This window comes from Chionomys nivalis, chromosome 10, assembly GCF_950005125.1.
Source record: "Chionomys nivalis chromosome 10, mChiNiv1.1, whole genome shotgun sequence".
Taxonomy (NCBI): domain Eukaryota; kingdom Metazoa; phylum Chordata; class Mammalia; order Rodentia; family Cricetidae; genus Chionomys; species Chionomys nivalis.
Window position 1 is genome coordinate 66,011,305 of NC_080095.1, and position 27,766 is coordinate 66,039,070.

At 46.1% G+C, this 27,766-nt stretch overlaps 1 protein-coding gene across 11 annotated transcripts in view; it reads right to left on the reverse strand.

The window, feature by feature from the left end:
* Positions 1-7,427: 7,427 nt before the first annotated feature.
* The window catches only part of Npas3 (neuronal PAS domain protein 3), an 819,740-nt gene continuing 799,401 nt past the window's right edge, over positions 7,428-27,766 (reverse strand). For 7 of the 11 annotated variants that reach the window (XM_057783322.1, XM_057783321.1, XM_057783318.1 and 4 more), the window contains 3 exons: positions 16,726-16,873; positions 13,353-13,477; positions 7,428-11,678 (listed from right to left, as the gene is read on the reverse strand). In XM_057783322.1, coding sequence (XP_057639305.1) covers positions 10,333-11,678; positions 13,353-13,477; positions 16,726-16,873 — 1,619 coding nt within the window. In that variant the 3' untranslated portion in view covers positions 7,428-10,332. The remainder of the gene's footprint in view (positions 11,679-13,352; positions 13,478-16,725; positions 16,874-27,766) is intronic. The other 4 variants (XM_057783323.1, XM_057783320.1, XM_057783319.1 and 1 more) reach the window with 1 other exon arrangement.

A 27,766-nucleotide genomic window follows, 5' to 3' on the forward strand; every position in this document is an offset into this window, starting at 1 on the left:
TTAAGATGAAGTTTTGTGATTGAGGAAGGATGGAACAGGGCAAAGACCTGCTAGGCTGCTCGTGGAGACTGATGCTTTGAAAGGGAAACCTAGCATTTTTAGTGGGCCAGTGACTTAGTTCCTCTTCCTTCTGTCCTCCCTCCCTCCCTCCCCCACCTCTCTCTCTGTTACTGTTGTTGAGAATGCAGCTCAAGGGGAAAGGCTTATTTGGCTCCAAGTTCCATCATACAGTCAATATGCTGGGGACGTCATATCAGCGGCTGGTCACCCCGAGTTTGCAGTCAAGCAGCAACGAAAACAAATGATGTTTGCCCCCCTTTCTCCACTTTCTGTGTCCCGGGAGTTCCTGCTAAGGAGAGAGCAACAGTCAGGATGGATCTTCCCACGTGTGCTGGCTAGTTTTATGTCAACTTGAAACAAGCTAGAGTTATCTGAAAGGAGGGAACTTCAATTGAGAAACCGCCTCCCCAAGATCTGACTGCAGGGCATTTTTAAATGGGTGATTAATGGGGGAGGGGTATGTGTGTGGGGCCGTCCCTGGGGTAGTGGTCCTAGGTTCTATAAGAAAGCAGGTTAAGTAAGTCATGGAGAGCAAGTAAGTAGGCAGCTCCCCTCTGTGGCCTCTGCATTAGCTCCTGCCTCTAGGTTCCTGCCCTGTTTGAGGTACTGTCCTGGCTTTGTGGATTTTGGACTACAGTCTGGAGGTGTAAGCCAAATAAACCCTTTCTTCTCCAAGTTGCTATAGTCATGGTGTTTCATCACAGCCATAGAAACCTTAATGTTAATATAGTCAATATAATCCCCCACAGGCACAGTGTCTTACAATGTCCAGGCATATTCAAGAAACTTGAATTTAAAAACAAAAGCAAGGGCTGAAGAGATGGCTCAGCATTGCCTGCTTTTCCAAAGGTCCTAAGTTCAAATCCCAACAACCACATGGTGGTTCACAACCATCTGTGATGAGGTCTGGTGCCCTCTTCTGGTCTGCAGGCATACACGCAGAGAAAATATTGTAACATGATAAATGAATAAATAAATATTTAAAAATAATCAAAAGCAATAGCTTCAGATGACAGAGAAAAAGTATAGCGAAGGCTTCAATCTGATCCTGGGAGGAGCCCACAAGGCTGGACTTAATTCCTCTCTGTGAAGGGTGTCGTCTTAGCTAGTCGTGCTCCCTAGAGTATAGCACCCCCTCCCCTTTCTCAGTCATATATTATACCAGGGAGGAGATCATCTGGTCTATGTTCAGGATTTCCTACAGGACTGGATTATCTCGGATGCTCGGGATTGGTACCTCCTTGGGAGTAATTTATTTATGGAGACAGGGTGTTACTGTGTATCCCAGGCTGGCCTTGAACTCATGATTCTCAAATCTCAGACTTTTGAATGCTGGGATTACAGGTGTGTACCACTGCACCCGGCTCTGCTAAGAATTTTTAATATTCTCTCTATTGCTCGTTTCAGTGTGCATTGCTTCACAGGTGGTTTTTGTCAGGAAGTAGAGACAGGAGAAAGCCCTCCTGCATGTGAGTTGATGGTAAACACTGCCTGTTGCTGATTCAGTCCTGGTGGTATAACCTTGTAACTCAGCAGGGCAGTTTCTCTGCTTTGCCTTGTTACTCACCTCTTTTCTTTTTGAATTGTGAGAAGAATACAGGCGCTGGCTGTCAGAACCTGAAGAGGAGTCCTGTGACCTCGGAGAAGTGAAGCTGCAAAGCAGGCTGACTGAGAACACCTTTGTTTGGCTATTTTGAAATCATTAGCCCTCCTGGTTCGGTTGTAGAAGTGTGGTTCAGACCAGACTCAATGTGTGTGAGGACTTAGGTATTTGTGTCCTCCCCAGTGTCTGGTTTTGCTTCCATTTGCCTCGTCTTCTTTCAGAATTGGGGCGAGCTTTTCATATGAGTGCAAGCAATAGCGGTACATCACCGTATTCTTATTTTCCTGGCTTTCTGAGACCAACTCTTTTCGCTTTATTAGTATTGCCTGAAACGGAACAAACCTCCTGTCTGTTTTTATCTTCTGAATAAAATCTTTTCGGATGGCTTCTTTGGGGGAGGCTGGAATAATTAATTACCCTCCCCCATCTTTCTCAATACATTTAATTTGAACTTTCTTAATGAAAACTCATTTCTCATAAATGCAGGGCTGGCCCATGTTGTGTGTGTCTGCTCTGTCCCCCTTTGAGTGATGTGTAAATAAGAGGCAATCTGGTGATGAGTTTTGCTCGCATCGTGTGGAAGGGTGGAGAGGGAGGAGGGTTTGATGAATAGAGGCAACCAGAAAATGTACTTGATAATAACGTGGCCTTGATTGATGTTGCAATTCCTGAAAAATTATCATTGTGATATAATTATTTGTTTATGAACTGTGCCCTGAGACTCCCAAGTTTTAGATTATTCATGGCCCAGATAAAACTCCAAAGTCAATAATTCATCAAGGGCATAATGGTTTTGCTTCAGGGAGGTGGGGGGGTCGCATGGATATTGCATCCTGTTTCTGACACTTCCACTATAAATCTGAGCACCTTTGCAGTGCGGGAGGTGTCCCCTCCTTACCTTCTGTCTTCTTTGTCTCCTTAGTTTTAATAGTCTATGCATATTATTTCTAAAAACCCAAATTTTTATTTTTTTCAGGGAAATTCTTCCAATGCAGTCAATTTCTTTTGGTATGTGGTGACTGTGGATGCAGTAAGTGACTGCATGTCCCCAGAAAAGACAAAAGCTGGAAAGTCAGGGCCTGAAAATTCTAATTTTGGGAGGAACAAACAGCTGGCGAATATATTTTGGCTAGTCTTGATTTTGGCCAGTAAAAAGGATTACGGAACCTCCCACATGTTCTAGAAAATGAGGGTTAGAGCTCATAATTCTCTTTTAACTTTTCGTAGATTTTACGCAAAGGTGCCAAGAGCATTGGCATTTCCACCGACTCTGGGGCCTTAGTGGGGTTGATGAGGTACTTTCTCTTCCCAGTTCCTCTTCTCTTGCCTCAGTTTACCTACAAGGGAGCAGCCCAGTGCAAGCACTTTTTATGGGTGCAGACCGGCTCTAACTAACTCTGTAAAAAGACCTAGGTGTTTTGGTGGAGTGGAGGCTTGATAAGATGATAACTTGATATAGCGGCTAATGAGTGCAAGCACAAGAGCTAGAGTCCCCAATAAAGAGATGGACTAGGACCTCTGTGCCCTGCAGACCCTGCTCGCATCTACGGCTGCGTGATACAGCCAGTGACACATCGGGATATGGGCGCTGATGAACAGGCTTGTTCCTGCCCAGCAAAAAGGTTTCTTCTTTTTCTTTTAAATTTTATTTTATTTACTCTTTTGGTGGGGTGGAGATTACAAGGGCAGAGGGCTGATATGAAGGGATGGGGAAATGAATGGGATTGAGATGCATGATGTGAAAGATACAAAGAATAAATAGAAAGTTAAAAGTTAAAGTTAACCCAGCCACTACATGCAATCTTCTTACACACACACACACACACACACACAGTGTGTGTAGTTGCATATGTGTGTGTACAGTGTGTGTAGTTGGGTGTTGTAGCTGTAATTAGTACAGATGAGGTTATAATGAAGTAGACAAGGTTCTTAATCTAATGAGATTGGTAAATCTAATGAGATCTGTAAAGAGCAGAGGAATTCCCGAGTGAATAAAGTCCCGAGTGACTGGGCTGTTGTTGTGAGCATGGCCATATCAAGGATTCCATAGCCTCGACTCCTCGGGCTCAGAGGGATGGATGGCAAAGTCATCCTTGTGGGGTCTGAATGTGTCGACAGTGTGTACAGAAATGTCCACCATAGCTTTTTCTCCCAAGAGGCCTGAGGACTGCTCCTCTCCAGGGACTGCCTCTACTGAGACTAGCTGAGCCCCCTCCTTCATGCAGCTCTACACTGGAGACCCTGCCTCCTTGTTTATCTGTCATTACCCCACTTCCTGGTGCAATAACCCCACCCCTCTGCTCAGCTGTGTATAATAAACAGGCTGCACTTTTGGGGTGCTACGGTTCTCCGGCTAAGAACCCAGATCACCCCATCCCAGCTTTCTGTGTGTTCATGTGTCTGTGGAGCTGCACTGGGTGTGGTGGTTGTCCTTAGGAGAACTCTATGTGAAGACATGAGGGCACTGAGGAGATGGGGGTTAAGGTGGTGTGTGTATCAACTAAGAACTGTTGAGGATTGCTGGCAAATCCAGAAGCTAAGAGAATAGCACGGAGCCCGGTCTGTTTCAGGTCTTCCTTGCTGCCACCCTGGCATCTGGCCCCTAAGAGCCACGAAAGCCACCCAGGATGTGGCAATCAAGTGGTCCTAGGAAACCTATATAAGGGAGTTGATGAAATCTGATATACTGAGAAGCCTGTGAAGGCAGTGGGCAAGAATTCAGCCCCAGTTCCGTAGGGAAGCTAGCCTTCGGCCTAGAGCTCTCCTGAAAACTTGACATTCATCTTTGCATCTTTGAAAGCTAGGCAGATGGAAGAGCATTTAAACTTAGTCGGTTTGACAGCCGGAGGAATTTCAGCTCTAACCTTTTATGGTAACTCTTCAACAGTGAGCTAGAAAGACCCTGAGCATTAGAATTCTACAGTGGAGATTCCTCTCCATTCTTACCCGTCTCTGGCCTGTTGTATAGCCCTGTGTTCATCTAGGAGGCTTTGAAAACAAGCTTTCGTTTGAGTTCAGTATCTATTTTGTAGCTGGTCACAGGATACAGTGTCACACTGTACCAAATCAGGAACTGCTTGGATTCTACCACTCTCTGTCTACAAAGATGTTAGATACAGAGAGGACAACATTGTAGGCACACAGCTGACTAGATTTCTCAGGGGGCCACTCTGTGTCAGCCATGATATAGGAATGGGTGAACATATTACTTTATTCATTTTGAACTTCCTCTCTTGATCCAGACTCAAGTTGTCCTGTCAAACATGGATATTTTCAGTAGACTCTCTGCCCCTTGATGGGTCATGCCATGTCGTCTTGTCTCCTGTGGCACCGTTCAGCTGGTCTTCACAGGGTCAACAACATTTAAAAATCATAGTCCTGGGCGTTCTTGGAGGCCATGAAGTTGAACAGACAATGGTTCATGTCCATGGGGAATTTATTTTCTTTCTTTCGAATGATTTCCTAGGAGGCCCAAGAGAATGGAAGGTGGCTGTGGCGTCCCACTTGCCTTACTGTAGCAGAAAGGTTTGCTGCTCCTGTCGTTTGTGGTCTCTGGGAATTGTACTACCTGACACAATTTGTGTTTTTTACTGACATAAGATGCCGGAAAAGCTGTTCTTCCTGTCTGTCCTTGTCTTCCAAGACCCTTACTGTTCCTATGGTTTGGAATCTGTAGAAGAGCGTTGGCTTGAACAGACCGCTTTCTGTGCTCGGTATTATATATTATCACCTTCCCTCAATGTAGTGCCCAGGCCAGATTGCTTCTTTGTTAGCTTATTAAACATTCTCAATGTAAATAGACCCTGTCTAGGAGTAGGGAAGATGGTAACAATTACCATCCACAAGGACTAAACCCAGCTTCTTCAAGCGCGACCAAGTACAGTTCTTCCATTTTGGCTTTTCTGTTACTGCGTGTAAAATTTTCTTTTTATCGCTGAATGAATTTTGTCATCATCAGCTGGAAGACCTGAGGCAGTACAGGGAACTGGTGTCTGTCCCCCTAGTTCCCCCACCCCTGCCAATCTGCCCATCAACTATAAATTAGAGCACTGACAGACTCATATGCTACCAGTCTGGCAGAGTAGAGCCTCTTCGTCTGTGCAGAGCTGGGGACTCTGGGCTGCCAGCCCTGGGGCTGAGGAAGTGGAAGAATGTTCGGATGGACAGAGGTATGTCCCTAGAGTTCACTCACCTCTATGGCTGGGAAGTTATTTCATTAGTGACCTAACATTGATGGGTACGTATAAGAGACAGGGAACTTGATGCTGAGGACAAGAATCTAGAATCTCTGCCACTTTTCCTGCGGAAGTGCTGCAGACTGGGGGAATCTGAACTCATATGTCTGGCTTGTCCACATTAACCCTCACTGCTACCACTTCTGGGTCACAGGGCTGAATGTCCAGAGGTGGACTGCCATGGCTGTCCCTGTGTCTTGAGGAGACCTTGGCCCATGCAGAGTCCTGAATGCAATCCTGGGAGTCAGGACCACCAGTTCCCACCTGAGTACATTGCACGGTCCCTTCCTCATTCGCCAGTCAGTCATTTAAGATTGGGTTTCTCCTCCTGTTTATTTTCCCAGTCTAACTATATATGTACTTAGCTGACTTCCAGGAGCAAAGGAGAAGAAAGGAGCTGGGCAAAGTCAGGTATGTGTTTCTTTAAGTCCTTCTGAATAAAGGCTCACACAGGGAATGACAGAGAAACCTAGAGCCATACAATCCTAACTACACTGCCATATCTATGCCCCCATTAATAACAGCTACTGACAATGTGACAAATGCCATCCAAGACTTAAAACTAGGAAGGTGATAGTTACTATCGTCTGTAGTTTTCCTGCAAATGTTTGTCTCCTTTGCCAATCAGCATGTAGAGTTGTTCAATCTAGTTGTCTTCCTTTTTCTTTCTTTCTTTCTTTTTTTTTTTTTTTTTGGTTTTCTGAGACAGGGTTTCTCTGTAGCTTTGGTGCCTGTCCTGGAACTAGCTCTTGTAGACCAGGCTGGCCTCGAACTCCCAGAGATCCGCCTGCCTCTGCCTCCCGAGTAGTCTTCCTTTTTCTATAGCGTGTAGAGTTACCTACCGACCCACCTCATCCTTACCTTTGAGATAACAGCTGGCACTTTAGAAAATCCTTCACATAACCTGCTTTGAAACACAGCAGGCCACATGTTGACTTCACCGTAACACAGCCCAACCGTGACTTCCTCAGCCTGTCCACAGAGTAGGTATCGAGGATAGAGAGAGGGCGGAAGCATGAAACAGTCGGTTATACATTATAGATTATAAGAAATGAAAATACGGAGTGCATCTTCAATGATTAATGCATGAAAACTGTCACCACTTAGTGTGCATTAACCAAGGAAAAATGCACTCTCCCCACAGCGGTTAATGTCGCAGGCCCATTGTTCGGTGTTGATCGCGTGCACAATAGATGCTCACTATGACAATGAGTTGGGGTAGCTGGGAATTCAGGATGGTTGCAAGTTCCGTGTAGTATTTGGATTAGCATTGTAATCTGTGCCTTGTCAGCCTCATTGGGAAACAAGCTACACGTATATTTTTCTTAAAAACTAGCAAAAATATGGATGCATTTTTTTGAAAGAAAAGCTTTTTCATTTTTTTTTTAAAGATAAAGAATCATGACCAAGGTACCTGCTTAAACAAATACTACCAGCATTCATTAGTTAGGATGATTCCATGTGAAAGAAATGATGCCAGATAGTAACAAATCCAAGAGAAGTTTATTATGAGAATGGCACCTGCGGATGAAAAAATTAAGTTACATAAAGACAACCATGTATGTGACATGTATGAGAATCTACAAAAGTATAAAAAGAACCCTGTTGTAAATGAAGTATGTACATTTCTGATTTGCAGCATTATCAATGGTCAATGAAAAAAATGTTTCAAAATAAGCCAGGCACTCAGGAAGTTAAGTCCGGTTAGCTTCACACAAAACAAACGTAGCATAGCTGTCGCTTTGTAACGTTTTAATTATTTTTATAGAGAGATTGTAGAGTTGGTAACACTGCTAAGGGCTTGACGAACAGAATATCCCTTTCCCCATTATTCAGCTACGTGGCACCAGTCTCCTCATAAAAGTTTTCTTATATTTGTACAAGAAATAGTTAAAAACACAGACACAGTCTTCACAGGTAATGAAGTGTTTTTTTTTTCATTTTGTAATTTTAAACACTATGGATTTCGACAGCAGCTGTGATTATCTGTTAGTTTAAATCACCAGAAATCATTTTGACACAACACAGAAACATTTATAAAAGAAAAAAAACCCAGCTGTCTAGCTGTTCTTTGTAGCTGATAGGTGCATTCCCTTGATTGTTCGATAGCTAGAGTACGGCTTCCAAAACTAATCTTTAAATTTCTCCATCGGCTTTTCTCATCTTCTAAACTGACTTAAGTTGTCCAAGGAAGCTCAGTGCTAAGATTTGTGGCATTTAACTTCCTTCTGTTATTATTCCACCATGGCTTGGGCCCAACTCATGGAATCAAAAGTTCTACAGGAATCCACTCAGCACGGTGATAATTCAAAGGACAGCTGAGTTACTATATTAGCATTGCACGAATAAACAAATATATATGACAATTCTATATCCCATTAACCCCTCCCATTTTGCTAAAAAAATGTTGGTTGGCCTTTGAAATCATTTTCTGTCTCACTGGTAATTGCTTTATATACTGCTCCATCAGCCAACTTGAAAGGAAACCAAAGAAAAGCACCCACTGCTTAAAGGTAGAGCACAAGGGACTCTGGGAATGTTACCACTGAGGCTGTATGGCATCGGTTTATTTACTATATCTGAGCATTACTCTTCAGTGCTCCGGGTAGCATACCAGGAGCGTCACACCCAGAATTCCGTTGTGGGAAAAATGGCTCCATTAACCTTGAGCTAGTTAAGAGTCTCTTTTTTTTTTCTTTTTTCTTTTTCTTTTTAATCGCTGAGAATGAAATAGGTCAGGGGTATCCGAGAAGGGAAGCAAGGAGAGAAGGGGGAGACCAGCAGGAAAGACAGGGAAAGCAGGGGGGATATACAACAGCGAAGGAAAGCAGGACGCGCGGACAGTAGAAGCAGTATGGTGACAGCACAGGGAAAGGCCACCACGAGAAACCACTAACCCCCAAGTCACTGATTCACTAGGACTGCAGGAATGGGACTGCGCCACTCCACTAGAGACAGAGCACAGAGAAGACAGTGGACGAAACGACTACGTTAGCTTAGCATATACTGCATATAGGAACACACACCGAAACTGCAATGGGACCCACAGCCAAGGACACTACACGTTGCACACATTACAGTTCTCACACCTGGTATTAGATGCCTTAACACACAGCTGCCAAAAAGGAAGCGGGAGAAGAATCTATACTGGACAGTCATTTGGAGTGTTTGACACCACACTGATTTCTGGCAACAAAGACAAAATAGGCTATTTTTTTTCTTCTTTTTTTCTTTTTTTCATTGAATGTGCAGTTTTCAGTTGCAGTTATCTGTCTGAAGCTCATTAACCAATTCTTTAGTTTTAAAAACGTGTTGGCTTCAACTCAGAAATAAGAACCAAAGGGAAATAAATTCCATCAAATTAGCCCCAAGAAATCCCAAACAAAAACCATGTTAAATATTTCTCCTTTTCCTTCTTCCACTCTGAAGTGTTATGAAGTTGCAAACCAGTCTCCGTTAGACTGAGCAAGGACAGAGAAAAGCTCGACGAAAGGCAATATGTACTTAGACTTGCTCCTCAAAGCAGTCTGAGTTGTCCAAAGCCCCCTTTTAATAGAGCTTTACTGACCCAGTAATTGAAAGTGAGGCTATGTTTGTTAGCTGGGAGGTAAATGTAAGTCCTGCAGCAAATGCTAATGAGGGCTTTGTCTTAACTAACCAAGGAGACTATAGCAACGGGGCTCCAGACCAGGACAGGACACAGTTTCTTTTCCAAAACCCAGCCCGGGAGCTGCATTTTGTATGAAGACATTACAGATTAATAAATGATAGCACCATGGTTTTAGAAATTAAGTTAATGTTTCAGTAATTACCACTTAGTCCAACTTTTTTTTTTTAAAACATTCTAGTCACGGGCCAGAAATTAAGTTTAAGAACCCAAATTATTTTTATGTGCAAGTAAGAAAATCTTAAAATCTTAATCATAAAAAGAATTAAATTCTGCATAAAATTCTAAAATACTATTCCCCTATTTTCAAAGGAATTAGGGACAGGGAAATCAAAAAACAGCCACCCATTCATTTGACTTAGTCAAACAGGGCACAATCATTTATGCTTGTCTCTTTCCATCTTGATCATATCAAGATCTTTAGGAAGAAAACCCAATGGTTGTCACTTGAGAAATCTCTTGACCACAAGACTGAGTATTCTATGGCAGAGGCATATACACATAAAGACATCTTAATAAAGATGCAAAGGAAAGCCAAACAACCCAACACACATCTTAGAAGACAAAATGGCAGGCAACCGGTCATCTGACCCTCTGAAGGCAAAAAATAAACATGTCTTTACAAGAAAGAATAAGTCCAGTGAAAGAAAGAGAAGGGTGGAAGGGGGCCGCCGTGTTGCAAGAAGACGCTGACCTGCTCGAATTCAAAGTGCTAGAATGAAAGGTCTAAATAAAAACGCCGACGATGCCTCGGAGTGGGGCCCCGCTCAATCCTCCTTGCGCTCCAGAGTCTGTGCTGCGTGGATGCCGTTGCTGTAGACCGGGAAGGGCAGCGTGGAGAAGAGTCCCTCAGCCGTGGTGAACACATTGCCACCGGGCATCTGTGTGAGGCTGGCTGCGCTCACGGCGCCGCCAAATGGTCCTGACATGTTGAGCCGGTGCACATGGTGGTAGAGCATCTCCATGGGCGTCTTGGGGTCGAGGCCAAAGCCGGGGCTGTTAACGTCCACGAAGTTAACAGCATGCGCGTTGGGTAGCAGGTTGCCCTGCATGGCCAGGGTCACCTCAGCAGGCGCATAGCGGATGGTACCTGTGGTGTAGACCCTCTGCGCGGCCGTGCTGGTGGCCGCCAGGGTCCCTGTCACCCGGTGTACGAGAGGAAGCACAACGTTGCCCGCTTGCAACCTCTGCAGGGCCTCCAGGTCCCCAGTGTACAGCAAGGAGTTGGACGCACCAGGGCCACCTCCGCCGGCTCCCGCCCCGCCCCCGGGGTGCTTTTCCCGAGGGGATGCCGAGAGTGGGGGTGACAGCGGGTCGGAGGCCACTGGGGCCGAGCTGCTGAACTGAGTCTTGCGGCCAGCCCCGCCATCGGCGCCCGGTGGGGTGAGGACCGAGTCGGGGATGGCCACGTGTAGTGCTCCCACGCTGCTGCTGCCACCACCACTGCCACCCTGGCCCTGAGGGGACGGGAAGTGCTCCGAGTTGGGGGGTTTGGTCATGCTGTACGGGGACTCATTCCTGGAGATCTCCCGGTTGGGCGGGTAGTTCCAGATGCTGCTGTCGTTGTCGAAGTTGATGGGTTCGGAGATCTCTGTCTTGATCTTGAGCACCGAGGCGCTGTGCGGTGATGACAGCAGCCGCGGTGGCTCCACCAGGCCGGCGTCCAGGCCCGGGCTGGACGTGCTGGACAGGCGCCGGCGACTGGCGCTGCCACCCTTCTGCCTTTTCCGCCGCCGCTTGCGTTTCTGGTGCTTGCTGGACGCCTGCGCGCCCGCCTCGCCCGCGCTGTCCGAGTCCTTGGCGCTGTCCGACGTGAGCGACTCGCAGGGCTGCAGCCGCAGGTCTGCCTCGCTCTCCACGTAGCGCTCCACCTTGATCTGCATGGGGCCCAGCGCGCCGAAGCCATCCTCGGCTGTCTTGGGGTGCTCAAAGTCCGAATGCTCGAAGCTGTCGTCGCTGTCGCGGCTGTCTGGGTTGCTGGAGCTGTGGCCGTCGTCGTTGCAGTTCATGTCGTTGTCACAGGCGCTGCCTGACTTCTTGCGGTCAGGTTCTGGATCTTCGCTGTTCTCGGACTGATTGCCCTTCTCGTCGGACTTGGAGTTCTCGTTGTCCTCTGCGTGAGACCCGCAGGTGGCAGGGGGGCAGGAGAGGGGAGAGAAGACACTGTGTTAGCAGGGCAGCAGATTTTAGCATCAGGCATAGCTTGAGCCACAGGGCCCTCCCGCAAAATGAGAAAGCCCAGGCTTGAAGTTTAGCGGAAGGGGCGGGCCATAGGCCAGCAATACCCGCCCCTTCCGGTAGGCCATTTGCCCACAAAGTCCCACACCTGGCGCAAATGCCACCCCCAGGCCCTGCCCTGTCCGTCCAGGTCAGATACTGCGTGTGAACAGATGACTGTTAGGCACAGGCAAACGTGGGAACTCCTGTGGACACAGCCAGGGAGTCTGATTAACCCGGAATATGGTTTAGGGATGTGGAAGACAAGACACTGGAGCGCCAGGTGACTGTTAGAGATGTTTGTGCATCTATTTCTTCATTATCGAAGACCACATTCTATCTGTGGTCCCCCCTCCCCACCACCAATATCATTCCCTATTTGACTTGTCTTTTTATTTGTGTCTGTCTCTTTCTTCAGATATAAGCTCATGATAGTAAGGGGTTTTGTTAACAACTATATTAACAAGAGGCAAAGATGGGGGCAGGGGACGGCAACGACAAAACTTCAACACATTTTAAGCACCAGGAAAACAAACTCTACCATAAAGTGTGCCCCACATCCCAAGCTGTGTCCAGAATACAGCCATTCCTCGTACAGTCCTGGAGTTCAGGTGCTCTAAGGGCAGAAGGCTGATGGAGGGACCTACGTTCCTCTTTGGAGGGAGAACAGATTTTCCAGCAGCCACAGCCTTGGGAGACTTGTGGAGGATGGGGTGGGGTGGGATGTTGATTTCTTTGGCTTTATCACTTTTAAGGGTAGCAAACTGGATTAGAACCTTGGGTGAATCCTGTACCCACTCTGGCCTTCATTTCTGCTTTAGCATTTGTGCAGCTGTAATGGAGAGTACATTTTAGGCTCATTGTGTGTCTACGGAAGGGGACTGGAAATGGGAAGACCAAAATCCTACAGGTCCTGGACTCTTTCTTTCAGTCCGTGTCACTCAAGAAGTCTCCGCCGTCAGATAACGGGGGAGTATGAACTTGTTAAAATACTTCCAGAAATAAAAAGTAACAGTCGGGCAACTGAGGAAGTATTTTACTGTGTTAGTATTGTATTATGCTGGGAGTTGTTTACTGGGGCAAAGGTTCTGGAAAACCATCCATCCCTTGTTTATGGATGGTATGGAGTAGTGAACAAGACAGATAAAAATGCCTGAAGCCCATTGACTTATATTCTATTTTAGGGGTTCCGTCTCATCTTGGTGGGGATTGAACCTTGATTACCGGTGGGGCTGGCAGAGCTATTCCTGACACTGGCTTCTAGCTGTGGAGTCCCTAGTCTGGGTCCTTCTATAGGGATGGAAGGCTAACATGAAATGAGTAATCTGTCCTGTATGTTTGTGTAAGTTATATATAGTTATGCCACAACATAACATGCATATATACTTAAACATAATATGGATCTATACATTTGTGTGCTTTGAGAAAATAAGTCAGGAATAACGTTCTAGATAGATCTGGCTCTCCAATTTGGCCAGCTGCTAGGCCTCTGACCATGGCCCTCTGGCTGCTACCCACCCCTTGTGTTTAGACCGGCAGGCCTTAGCTGTAGATCATGGAGAGGTAATACCTGTTATACCTGAGGTGTCTTTAGAGTCTGATTCAGAGTCGGATGTCTCGGAGGATTCTGAAGTCTTCTCTGGCAAGTGAGGGAGCTGCGCAATGTCCATGGGCGTGTCCTTGTACTCAGGATTGCTGTGGGAAGGAAGACATCCATCAGGAGGGCAGGCATTTGTCATCTCCTGAGTTCATTGCCCTAAGACTCCTGGAGTTGAGGAAGTTTAGAGGACTAACCAGGAAGTTATTTCTCAGCTTTTCACGAGACTTCTCGCAGAAACTTGGATTGTGCCTGCCAGGGTACAGGTGCGCCCTGCCACAATGATTGAATACCCCAAATGCTGCATGAAAGCCGTTAAAAAGCTTTTAAATAATCAGGTACCACTGGGGGCCAGAGAACCATGCGGCTTGATGCTCCTCCTGGCATAACACCTGGGGGCTGGGCCAATGAGAGGAAATCTCAGCGATTCGTTCCCACACCACCTGGTGTGTCCTACCATCTTCTGTGCTTCTAATGAGTTCATTGCCTCAGTACCCTTGCCTTGGCCCCTTGGTGCAACTTCTCAGCTGTTCGGATGGGTTCCAATGCTATGGCGGGGGGCGGGGGGGGGACCGGGGAGAGGTGAGGGGGCGGGCTGGTGGAGGCCCTCGGTGCCTAACGATCTGTCAGATGCACAGGTGCATCTTGGGATGCGAGGCTCCCGAACTGTCAGCACACCCATTACAATCACAGTTTCATCTGCTCATGCGGAGTACACCTGTGGCTTGTTAGCTGGGGCTCTGATTGCGGCGGGAGAGGCCCTAACAGAATGGAGCTAAACCCATGTACACAAGTGTGCTTTATGCTTGTTCTGCTTTTAATCTGGAAATGAGCCTCTCCCGGAAGTGAAATGTTTGGTCAGTTTGAGTTAGCCATCTTCTGGGAAAGCCGATCCCAGGTGGCCACACTTATGATCAGTAGAGGCTTCTGACCATAACCTCCAGGCACGAGGGAAGCATCTTGCCTCCAAATGGGAAGTGCCTCGTCTGTCTTGGGCACGGCTGGCCAAGGCGGTGACGACAGATGATTGTGGGATCATATGCTTCTGAATCCCCCACATTAAGAAGCCACTGTTTCCGACCACTCTAAAATCTGCAAACGTCCCTGGGAGGGTTAATTCGCTAAGATGGATTATCAGGCATTTACTCTTTAGTGTGGATTAGCGTTAACAGCACCAGGGTTTTTCTAGATAATCAGATGAGACTAATGGTGGGGAGGCAGGTTTGGCACTCTGCAGTCTGAGTGTGGAATTCCAGTCCGTGCTCCCAGGAAATGGGCAGTGCTCTCAATAGCGGAAGGCGAGCCTGGATAGGGCCCGGAAGTGGAGTATTGCTTAGGAAAGAATAATCCCTTTTGGCTAAGAAGGTGGGAAAGAAAAGCCAATTTAGGAGTTTTTCTTGTGCCCAGGAATGATTTTCTTCCTAGATCGCCAGTCTCCAGAATGGCACCTATGGTGGCTGGCTTGTGAACTGGGTTTGTCTCAGCCCACTGGCATTGGCTTCCTGTAGTCCTGGTGCCATGGGGTCTCCATGATCACAGGTCTCCAGTTCCCGGGCAGTTACTAGTGATCTCAGGGTAGGTCTTCAGGTCATCTGTAAAGACCTACCACGCATGAGACCAAGGCTCTGAAGCCTGCAGGCTGGCCTTTCGTGCCCAAGTGGCTTTCTTCCTCTTGTATGGAACTCGGGGAGCTAGAATACCAACTGCATATGGACTGGTCCTCATCGACCCTAGGCTAGACTGATGGTGGTGAACCAGTGTCTTCTATTCCTTGCTACTTTTGCCACTGCAGGCAGAGTGGGGAGTTGTGGCTAATGAGGTAGTCTAAAGTAAATAGTAACCAATAAATGTAATAACCAATCTTGTCAAGGAAATAAATAATAACAGGTCAATAAATCCCACAGAATTTGAATACCAAACATATAGATGACCTCAGAGGCCTTCAGTGCACCAACATGGTAGACAGACACTGTCTAGCCTTTGGGAATGTTTACCAGTGTTTAACTCCTCACAGCCACACCACCACATTTGCCTGGCAAAAGAGCATCTGTGCATGGGATCTTGTTCAATTTTCTGTTTCTCACAGGAACTTTCATGGTTTTCTGTAGCAGAAACAGTGACTGTTTCGTGTGATGACTTAAAAGGACCCCTTGATGTCAGACCCCAGGACAGTATCACAACCACAGGGGACAGTCCTAGTGATTATCAAGCTTTGCAGAAAGCCACACGAAACACACACACACACACACACACACACACACACTTTTACCTTTAGAGAGAATTAAAGAGGTCAAAAAAGGAAAAAGGAAAGTAGATAAATGAAAACTCTTGTAAGTGGGATCCATTAAGGCCCTCTCCAGAGCAATAATCATTAGTGTCTGATTGATATGCTGTGGGGCAGCAAACACGTTCATGCCTCCAGTCAAAGGTCAAAGTGTGGGAAACACCGAAGAGCCCATGTGCCGATGAGCCAAGCTGGCTAACATTTCAGCTCCATTTGGCTGTCTCTAGGAAAAAATGGGACTCAGGTAGTCTTCGTCGAAATTACCAGCCAAAGGGCATCAGTGTCCACCATCAGCTCTACTGGAAGTTTCCCTACTCAGAGCACACATGGATCCTGCTTGACTAATGATGGTGGTGGGTGGGAGGCACGCCAAACGCTGTCCTAGCTTTGTGACAGGACTGGTAGTGAACTTTCCAGAAGGCTTGTCCTCAAACTCAAAACCGTCCGGATTGTCGGAATCCCAAAGCAGAATAGACACAGGGAAAGAGAAAGAAAAGGTACCTTACACCAGTGTCTAGGAAGCAGCTGAATTTGGACTGCCATGGATACAAATTTTAAGAGGATAAAACTTGTCTAAGTGCATAGAGATTTATTATTATTATTACCATAATCATTGTTATTATTTGCACTGAGACTGACAGTGTTCTGGCAAAGTTGTTAATCTTGCTTACCAAAATTTGAGTGCCCAGAGAGCAAGGCTGTATGCAGAAGGCTGAGGGGATGGAATTCCCTGTAGGATCCTCTTACTTACCTTCCCAGGGATCGGAGTGCAGAGGCAAAGGCTATGTAGGAGCTAGGGAGATGCTTCCTGTCTAGACTGCAGCTGCAGGCATCTTTCCTGGGTGGGACGTGGACCAGGAAAGGATGCCAGTTTCTCTAAGGCTCCCCAAAGACTGACAACCCAAGATTTTCAGGGCTTCGATCTTCTCCCATTTCTTTGAATTTTGGGGGAAGAAGAGCAGACTGCCCCACGTCCCGAGAAAAGATGGCACCCGTGACGTTTCAGCTGTTAACCAATGTGCGCAGTTTATAATCGAGAGAGAAATGAAACAGGAAAGATACCTAAGAAGATAATTCACCCAGATGATGTTCTTCTCGTTTGCGTTCTTAGCATTGATTGCTATGGTGGCACTTGACTGTATCCAGATGTAGCCTCCATTTTTCTGCATCCACCGATAGTACTTCGTCACACACTGACCCTTATTCAGCACTGGGGTAGGGTGAGGTGGGGTGGGTGGGTGGGGGGAAACAAAACAGAAGGCATAATATTAAGATTGCCACAGAACGGTTTTCATCTCTGTCCAACCTCAGACCAAATCCAGGGGAGTCCAGGGTATGCCCGACTTAAGATGCCATTAGCACAAATGAAGTCAGCATCTCACTGGAGCGGCAGCTGCCCAGCTAGGGTTCCTGGCATTTGTAGTGAGCCTCTATTCCCTTCTGGGCAGCCATGGTGTGAAAGGAGGAATAAAAGAACCACTAATCTTTTTGGCTCAGAGCACACCTAATGTGGTGTGGATATTGTCAGTAGGTTTAGCATCAGATGGTAAGGAAGGCAAATCTGGGTATGATTTATATATAGCTTCGAGTTGCCCTCTTTGAGAGTCTGGATATTTGAATGGTTCTGAAGATGTCTAACCCCCTCTGTCTTTGATCATTCCCCTTCAGCCTGAGCAATATCAACCCCTGTCCTTAGCCATCTGTTCCTTTTGATCTTGTCTTACAGAATTTATAGTCCTTGGATGAACTAAATTTACATTGGTCAGCCGGGGTAAACTGGTGCGAGGGGCAGAAGGTTAGAACAAAATAAATCCCCAGCCAGTCAGAGAGAGATACTGGCTCTTGACTTGACTTGAGCCAAACAGAGTGACAATCCCACGCAGCCACTGAAATACGGCGCAAAACGAGGACCAAGTGAAAACGTTCAGTCACGTGAACTGGTTGGTGCCTTTAAATGCCCACTGTAAAATGCAGATGTTAAAAACGACACTTTAACCAGAATCTTGCCAAGTTGAAACAGCTTTGATTTGTATCTGGATTCTCCTGAGCTACTAAAAGGGGAAACTGCAGTAAATCATCCCCGAAATAAAGTGCTCCGGATGGGAATGGTTCCAGAGTCTGCAGGTAAGGCTCTGCCCTTAGGACTCGGAGACCGCTGCTCACCGCGCCCCCCCACCCCCAGCGCACCAGCCTGCCAGCCACTAGAGGGCAGTGCGCACTCGTCTACATGACCCACTTTTGGCATGTCCTTGTCTCCGTCTGCTAAAATGAGAAGCCCCAAACTGCTGTAATAAATTTGGCTAAATTAGCTGCTAAATGGTTATCTCAAGTAATATGTATTTGCATTAATCATCTTGCTCTAAACCAGAACAAGCCAGAGTCCTAAAGACGTAGTAAATTCATATTGTCCATTTAATTACGGCTAATAAGTGCTTCATATACAATAGTTTCATGAAGTACATTTTGATTTTTTTTTTGGGGGGGGGATGTGGATGGGGAAAGGGAATCACTTTGGAAAAGAACAAGGTTTCGGGCTGTTGAAACTCTTCCTGCCTCTGGAAGTGGCCACAAATCAAACCTCCACGGACCGTGTCTATAAGCAGACAGGCTTCCGTGCTTTTTTCTACTCTTCGCCCCCTTTTCCCCCTCACAATATGCTAAATGGTCGGCTGTAAAACTTAATAATTATGTCTTCGCTGTTGCTCGAAAAAGCCTTGATGAATGCTTCACACGGTGGCAAGTTTTGTTCTAAAGCTGCCACACCATGCAGGGCTCTGGAGGGCTGAGGACTGTCACCTTCCCTTGATGGCGAGCCTCTACAGGTAGCATTGTGTGCTGCTTTTGTTGGGGCCTGTAAGTTCTGCTATTCTGCATGCATGGCTTCCCAGGCTAGCGGAGGCAGAGAGCAGTGAGGTGCTGGGCGTACCACACGGCTCTCCTCTTCTGTCAAGCCTCTGTCGCATACAGCATGGTGTGCCTTTATTCAGATCCTCTCAGCCTGGTTAACTACTAATTGAGGACAGAGGCTTATGCAGTTCTTCACAGAGGAAATCACCACACTCCAATCTGGTTGGTGATATAATTCTATATGCTTTATAACCAGAATAAAGAAGACTTCCTCACGGTTTTAGTAATTTTGAACAAAGACCAAAAGACTAAGAAATCTTTTTGAAGAATCACATGAAAAAAAATTGTTGAATCAGCAGGTTAGGCTGGCATGGCCTTTGCGGGGGTGGGGGGTGGGGGGTTCTGGGCCACACTGGAGCAGAACAGGCAACAAGCAAACAACAGAAAACCCCAAATCCAGAGAGAACTGAAAGGGGTGAGTGAAGAAAGAAATTGGAAGAGCAAGTTAAAATGTAAAGGGTAACAGAAAGACCTCTGCCTTTTCTTCCTTAAAACGCCCGCCTCCCAGTCAGTTATCAGATAAGGGCCTAAGAAGGTTTGCTGAGGCAAAGAGCGGATGCGAGGCCATCTTTTTAAGATGGGGTATGATGGCTTGGTCTGCTGAAGGACATTTGGTAAGATGATAAATACAAATGTATTAGGGTCCATGAGTACATTAAAGCAGGCTTGGGAATGCTCAGCCGAGACAGAAACCCTGAATGAAAAGGAGGCAGAGAGGTGAGTTTTGATGTGGAGGAGGCCAGGCAGGGACAGGGAAGCAAGGGTTTCCTCCTCTTGGATCAGAGAAGCACTGTAACTGCCCTTGGGCCACTGTGGTGAATACCGAGGAGTGGGTTGCAGAGGCGCTGGGGCACAGCTAAAGACTGGCATTCTCTGTGCCCTGGGCTAGTCTTTAACAAACAGAATCTTTCAAGGGCCAGCATCTTCACATGGTCTTCAATCATGACTTGTAGATTGGTGTTTTCTGAATGAGTGAGACCTCCATGTGTCGTTGGAATTCAGAGAAGACTGAGAGAACGAAGGTTGACCAAAGTGTCACCCAAGTTGCTTTTGTTTTAGAGTTCACATCAAAGGTGTCACCACGATGTCGTCTTTGTCTGAATCAGGAATACTTTTTGCTCACATCTTCTCACAGCAAATAAATTTATAACTTTGGGATGAAGCTTATTTCTTGGGGAAAAAAAAAACCATACTGGCAAATCAGTTGGATCATTCCAGCTGTGCTAGAGGCAGGATCTGACAGCTTTTCCTGAGCTCATGTGGTCCTAATCAGCTCAAGAAGAAAAGCCACGTTGGTACCAGTTTGAAAGAGATTTTTAGTGTGTAATAAATTAGAGAACTTGAAAAATACAAGGAAAAAAAAAAAAACCCTCTCTTGATTCTCTGCTATCTAGTAGCTGTTGTTATTTTTAAGTCGTAGGTTTAAACAGTAGGGAGAAATGAAGGGATATTTAGGTTAGTCCTCTTCACAAAGTCCCTTTTGTGGAGAAACCCAGAAATAAGTACAATATTACTTGGTCGATATGACAGTCCTTAAAAGCAGTTAACTGGCTAGGCGGTGGTGGTGCACACCTTTAATCCCAGCTCTTAGGAGGCAGACAGGTGGTTCTCTGTGAGTTGGAGGCCAGCCTGGTATACAGAGCGAGTTCCGGGACAGCCAGGGAGGCCTACACAGAGAAACCCTGCCTCAAAAGCAAAACAAAGACTTTTCATCAAGCCAGTGAACTCTTGGGGTATGTTCACAGCACATGCTGAAACAAGAAAAAAGCAGAGGGAAAGGAAAAACACATCGATTAAGGCTTTTTTTTTCCTATCACATCTATGAGATATGGGCTGAGTACTGCTGACACATGACCTGGCACCATCCTTGTGCCTTGTTCTAAAGTTTACATTCTGCTATCAAGATTCTTGGGTTGAATTGACGATCACATCAAAACATCTTTAGAGTTATGTCTTTTAAGGGTATATGGTGAAGTATTAGTTTTTGTTTTAAAATCTCAGAGAATTTCAATGGCCTTTTCTTAGATATTTTTCTTTTACTTTTTTCTCTTTCTTTTCTTTTTTAACAAAGTGTCCATGAACATACAGGGAGGAGAAATAGGTTTGCCTAGGTTTTCTCAGAATGGTCCAGGCACTCTTTTCTTCTTTAAGTCTAAGCTGGCTCTAAGCTGGCTCCAGTGGCCTGTTCTATGGGAACACTGCCCGCCTCCCCACCTTCCTTCCACACTGAAGGCTCCTTAGGGTTACAAACTGTGTCTTGAGACAGCTGAGCCTGCACTTGGGTGAAGAACCCAGTGGGAACAGTCTGGGTCCTCCTGGTTGAGGCCTGCCCACCTAGCAATTAAGGAACCACACTGAAGGTCTGTTTGACTAGTCAAAAATGCTACCCTATGCCTAACTGGGAAACGGGTGTCAAACATACTCTAAAGCCAACTGTGAAGTGCTTGCATTTTTAAACATGTGACCTTTGATAACAAATACCTCGATGGGATGATACTATTTATTGAATGTCTTTTTAAAATGACACTTGATCTCATGACTCAGGACCACAGGCTGGCATACAAGAAAGTTATATTTGTCAATAATAGCCATTTTCCTCCAAACCCCACAAACGTTGTTGGTGTGGGGAACATCTGTGTCCCAGCACACCGTTCCCAACAGAAGGACTTAAGTTTTTCTTTGCGAAAACTTTGTCCAAGACACGGACATGATGCCAGTGTCTGCGGCAGGGATACCACTCTATCAGTAAATTCAAAGAAATCAGTGCAAATGTGCCTCCAGAAATATGAAGAGGAGAGAGAGAGCGAGAGCGAGAGCGAGAGCGAGAGAGAGAGAGAGAGAGAGAGAGAGAGAGAGAGAGAGAGAATATGTGTTTAAGTAAGAGGGCATGTGCTAACATCATGCTTTCTACTTAATACCACAGTTGGGTGCTTAGCTGCGGCCACTGGTTTTCTCTCTACATTCACAAAACTGGCAGATGAAACATGAAAAAGAATACTGACTCTTTAATCTCTGCTTCTTCACCCAAGGCCCAAGGCAGGCTGACAGGGAACTTCATTCTGGAAACAGACTTTTTGAAAAAAAAAAAAAAAATTCTGGATGACTTTTTCCTCTGCTTTTGAGAACTGTAAGCTACTGGAGAATGAACCCGATGCAGGCTTAAAACAAGAACAAAAGTCCTTGATTCTTACAGGAAGGTCATTGTTAACATCCATGGGAGTCACAGAACTGTAGCTGGAGACTGTGTTAAGAGTTTTATTTACTTGCGATGGAGACAGTTTTTTTTTTTATTAGAATTCCTCAGAGCATCACCTGAGGCTTTGATGCCAGGCACATTTTCCTATGATTTTGCAATTAGTGAACTCACTATGTCTTAGATGGCAAGCATCCACAGATTGGTTTTTTTGTTCCTCCCTTCTTTTCCTTTTGTAAATCTGTGTGCTGAGCAATATTTGGTAACGCTGACTGGGGTTTGATATTTGATGGGAGTGCCAAGCTTAGAGACAAGGACCTGTGGCTATCCTATGAAATGACTACACGTCAGATATGGATCCCCTCTAACACACGAATGACAGGCCCTGCCAGAGCTGCTAGCTGTGGTTTAAACCCCAGAGGAGGTGTTGTCCTCTCGCCCTGCCAATTGATAGATCTTTATTAACTGCTAATACTGAATCATGCAGAAAACTTTGAATCGATTTAGGACAGGTCAATTTGTGCAGTTTAAAAAATGAATTTCCCATCCTCTTCATGATGATGTACTGAATTGGAGGCCAAGGTTTTTAAACACTGTTGACATCAATGTGGTGTTCTCAGACAGAGCGAGTCAAAGGAATGGTGGTAGGAGCAACCGTTGAGATCTTAGAGTTTATTCTGAAATGTTTATGCGTGCAGGAGTTCTACCTGGGTGTGTGTGTGCACCACATGTATGTCTGGTGTCTATGGATCACCTGGGATTGGAGTTACAGACAGCTGGTTATGATCCATCAGGTGGGTGCTGGGAATTGAACTCTGCCCCCCTGGAAAAGCAGCAAGTGTTACTAACCACTGCACCAACTCTCAGAGTTTTCTCAAGCTGTTTTTAGTCCAACTAGGGAGTTTCAGTGCTACTCATTCCTGCCCCTTTCAACCTACAACAGTGAAGGATGGCTTTGTATTCTGGCCTCTCTACCTTTCATTCTGAATAGATTAGCTGTCTAAGGAGAAGCAGCGACCTCTTCAGCATGGCATCAAGAAAGGATTCCAGCTATGAATGAGGGAAATGGTAGATTTCTCCAGGCACCCAGGAAGGCTTTTTTTGGGGGGGACTGCTTTACTGTGTGTTAGGTGGTAGGAGATTATGGTGAACAAAGTCTGTCCACGGGCCTGCCCACTGATGGGCGGTGCTGTCTGTCCATGAGTGCTCGTTAATCCCCGCCCCTAACCCTGGGCAACTGACCTCGTGGAGGAGTCACCAGTGTGAAGATGGTTGAAACGTTTTCTCCAGCTGTCTCTAAAGGGAGCGAGGCATCTGACTTTCTCCATCAGGGTATAATGGTGATAACTACATGGGAAATGGCATGGCACATCTGCTAAAGTGACGTAGGCTGGGTCAGGTTCCCCCTTAGAAGTATTAGAGGTTTAGAGACTCAAGGTAAAAAAGGGCAGAGGGGATGACCAGGACCAGTCTAGCCTCAGTGGACCCTGCATTTTTGGATGCAGTCATTTTGTTGAATTGGAGCCGTCTTCATAAAGAAGCTTAGGGGTGTGGGGCACCAATGTTCTGCACTGCAAATCAGCCATATTTCATTTATCTGATACTTTCTCATGAAAGCGTTCCCCCACACTGCGGTCATCACTAGTTGTCCGTTGAACGGACCCTGCCCCTCCCTTCTGGATAGCAGAACTTTGTTTTATGTCTTTATGGCCTACTCCAAAGTATTGGGGGGAAGGGGATGATAAGCCATTAACCACAAATAGGATGAGAAGCCTGTCTAAACCACAGTGATTCCATCCTTGGCCAGTGTGTGGCTTAGGTATGGGCATGATGGTAGGAGGAAAGGAGACACAGGTGTGCTTCTCTCACTGGGTGGGAGGCTTTGGGAATGCCTGTTACTCAAAATGAACACACCAGTGATGAACCATTTCCTGAAGTACTGCCTGACGGGAGTGGGAGCTACTTACTTGATCATGAGGACATAATTCAGACAAAGGAAGTTCGTCATTCCGCTTATGTTTCTATCACATGCAATGAGGTATGTTGTAGTTGGCAATGCCCCTCCCCAAAACTCCATGAAACCAGACAGAATTTGGGCACTGATTAGGAGGGGTTACTTAACCTCACAATTGTAGACAAACTGTTGGATGCCAGCCACATACACGGATTAGATTCCATGTTGTTCAGCTGGACTTAAACACATTTTAAAGGACCTTTCCCAATAAGCAGGCTATCATTTTAAGGAAAATAGAAAGATAATTCATACAAGATCAAAAACAGGTCATAGGATAAAAAAAAATGATGGGGTTGACTTAGGTGGAATGGATGATTTAGAAGTATTGATTTTTTTCCCCTGAATCATGTCTTATAGGAGTAATGGGTTATTTTTGTTGTTGCTGAATTAAAAAAAAAAACACAACAGAAGCAGCTATTTGAGCAACACTAAAGGCCAGGAATCCGCTGGAGAACTGAACTGATCAGTCAAATGGAAGCTGTAGTTCTCTTTCCAGGGAAAGGGATTTTGTATCCCACGCCTCCCTATAGTTGTCTCCTCCTGAAATGTCCTTGGTACCCGTTTCTCCTGCCACTGTGCCTTCCACCATCATCTTTCTAGGTCTAGGGGATGTGCTCTGCCTGTGTGCCTCCCCTGGGGCTGCTTCTCCATCTTCCTTTGGATGCCCCCACCTCTGCCATCTCTATATTTTATTCATGCATTTAATAGTCTTTTTGTTACTTATTCAGAGTTAGCTGTCTCATGCTGTCTTCCCCACTTTGAACCCCTTATTTTGAAGCCTCCTAGTAATACCACAAGGTGGTGTATATGGTAAAGAGTCAGGAACGCTACACGAAGGGGAGCAGGGAAAATGCCCCAACGAAATTAAGTATTCATAGGAAAATAGTACCCCGGGAGAAACACCCATGATTTCCTTTTCCTTCCCAAGCTGGATATCATTACTTTTAACACAGTGCAAATACTTTGCCTGTGTGCTTGTATGTGCACTGCAAGCATGAGATGCCTGCCAAGGTCAGAAGAGGGCATTGGAGACCTGGAAACTAGAGTTACAGATGGTTGTGAGCACCATGTGGGTGCTGGGAACCAAACCCAGGTCCTCCACAAGAGTAGCAAGTGCTTTTAGCCACGAAGTCGTTTCTCCAGTCCCAGTTCATATCATTCTTTAAAGTCAAATAACTATGGAGTCGTTTCATTAGAACATGGACTGGGGTTCTGCCAGGATCACCCCGTCACTCCGCTATCACCATCAAAACCAGTCCAGAGCTAGAGAAAAGCGAACGTCAGGTGCGCAGCTGGTTTGGATTTACCAATCACTGACCGCTGATTGACACCAGCGTGGTCAGTTTGATCCGCAGTGTGAGGGGAGTTGGCAAGTGATCGGATACAACAAACCCTGGATTCTGATGCAGTAAGTCTGGCGTGGGCCTGAAGTCTTGCACGTCTACAAGCTCCTCACGCATGTCCACCCTGCTCCTGAACAGGGTGGACAAGTGGACAGCCACTAGGCTGCTGGGCAGGCCGACTTGCTGCTTCTGTTCCCTGTGTTGGCCTGACATGGGCTTGCGAAGCCGTATCAACATTGCTCCCAAAAGAAAGATTCAAACTACTGACTAATTCATTCCTGCCTAGAAATCTGAATTTCTCCTGCTGCCGTGACAAGTCTCTGCAGCTAACGGACAGGCTGTGGTGGGGGCTGGCTTGGCTCCCGGAAGAAGGGCAGCCCCTGCAGCAGCTATTCAATGGGTTTCCTTCCATGGGAATTTTCATATGTGTAAGGGAGAAGAGGAAAAAAATTCTTCTGCTTTGGGGAAAAAGTCCACACAAAGGCAAGGTTGCAGCAAAATCCCTGACGATGCCAGCCCAGGAGAAGCACTGAGGTGAGAAAACTGCAGAAAGGCCCTGGTGCTGTCTGTATGTGGCTCACCCATCAAACTAACTTTCCTTCCTTCCTTCCTTCCTTCCCTGGCCTGCAGCTTCCTTGCCTGTGAGCCATGGCCGCATATCCAAATCAACAATTAAATCCCCCCTTTGTTTGTGTGGCAGATGACAAATGCATGGAGGACATCTTGTGTTGCCTAGGCAAGCAGGGCACTTACTTTGATTGATGCTCAGTTGTAGAAAAAAATGAGCTGGGAAGGAATTACAATGGAGGGCCTGCAGACTGGAAGGGGATATACTAATTAGTCCTGCATTAAGCAGTCTGCCTGCATTTGGCGATGGGATGCCTTCAGGAGGGAAGTGGAGGGGTTATTGATGCAGAGCAGCATGGAATGCATTATGCCAGGTAGCTGTATGTTCATTTTGCTAAAAAAATGTATCAAGAAGCAGACACTTTGGCTACCGTGTATTTTTTTTTTTTTTTTAAACGCTCACCCTCAAGTATATTGGGTCAGCCAAGCTTTGTCTCTCTACTTGGTCCTGTAGGCAAGGGACAGCCCTTTTGTTTCTCTGAAAAGACTTCCAGAGTTTCTTCTTCATCCTCGGTAAGGTACTAGGGGAGGCGAAGCTGCTACCTTATCTACAGTTCATGTTTCTCTTCTCTGAATCCTACGGCAGAGTCTTGAGTCTTGTTGGTGGAACAACAACGGCACAGGTGGAGAAAGACACGCCCCTTTCTGAGGCTGTAGAGGGTTGTTGATTCGACCCAGGACAAAGCCGATGGGGGGGGGGGTGTATTGAGACAAACAGCCCAGACTGTAGGCAAAGGCTTTATTACATCGGAATAAAGACCACACAAATCCCATGCCTGCATTGGGCGTAGAAGTCCCTGTTTTAGGTCACAGGCAGAAGGATTGTTTTGTGCTGAAACATCTCATAATTCAAGGGTGACCCAGATGCTCTAGGTAGCTGGAACAGGTGATCTAGGGGGCACGAATGGTCATCTCTAGGTCACTGTCTCCTGAGCAATGGAAGACTAGAGGGCAGCTCAGAGAGAAAGGTCCCCAAATAATCACTGCCATGTGCAGTTTAAAATTCAAACCTTGAAATGCTGATTTAGTCCATTTGACCTGAAGAACCAATGAAACGGGGCTTAATGAAGAGAAGGCACAGAGGTCTTTTGTCACGGTGGGAAATAAACAGACTTGGGACTCCCTTGACTTCAGAGCCGCGGTCCCTAGGTAAACTAAACGTCAACTCCTGGTAATCCTGGCGCCTCAGCCTCTCTGCAGGGATTACAGATAGGAGCCACCAGACCCCGCTAACACTGTGACTCTGTGGAGATCTGTCTAGCGCACGCCGGGCACCTTGAACTTGTCCAGTGGGAAGCAGGTGGTCCCGTATTCTAGGCTCCTTTTCCGAGTCATCTAATCCTGGGGCAGTCGAGATTTCTCTTCACTGTTCTTGAATCTAGCGACAAGTTCATTCATGGATTTATAGATACCGATGCTGAGGAAAGATGCCAACGATAAAGATAGGATTTCTAGTCCTCAAAGACAGCTGAGCCCCCTTTTCCTTAAGCTTCAGCTATGATCAGAGTATAAGACAGATATCAGAATATCTGAAGTATGATCAGATGTCGAAACCCGCCTTCCACAGACAGACCAGGAGCTGTGCCAATAGCTCTAGGAGGAAAAGCTAAATAGTTAATGTGGTTTATTTTTTAACCATCTCTTTGTTTTAGAATTCTATCTTATTCTTGAACTGATTCTATGTCACTGTGACCTTCTCCTGCCAGGAAGGCACAGTTGAGGCCTCCTTCAGTAATAGCCTAGGGCTTTGGACAAGCAAGATGCTGTGCTGGCTCGTTGCCTTTTCCTCCAGTGTTTACACAACCCAGGCTTATTACATGCTCTGTCATTTTGTTACTGGGCCGGCTTTGGTCTGAGGATTAGGTAAACATCAGACATTCCATCACACAATTTTAAACTCAATCTTACTTTATAATGATGTTAATGTTTATTGTACCAAGCGAGATGCATTTGTATATTCCAGCATCTTATTTCAGTCACAGAATGCAAAACCTGACATTGGAGTCAGCTTGATGTGTG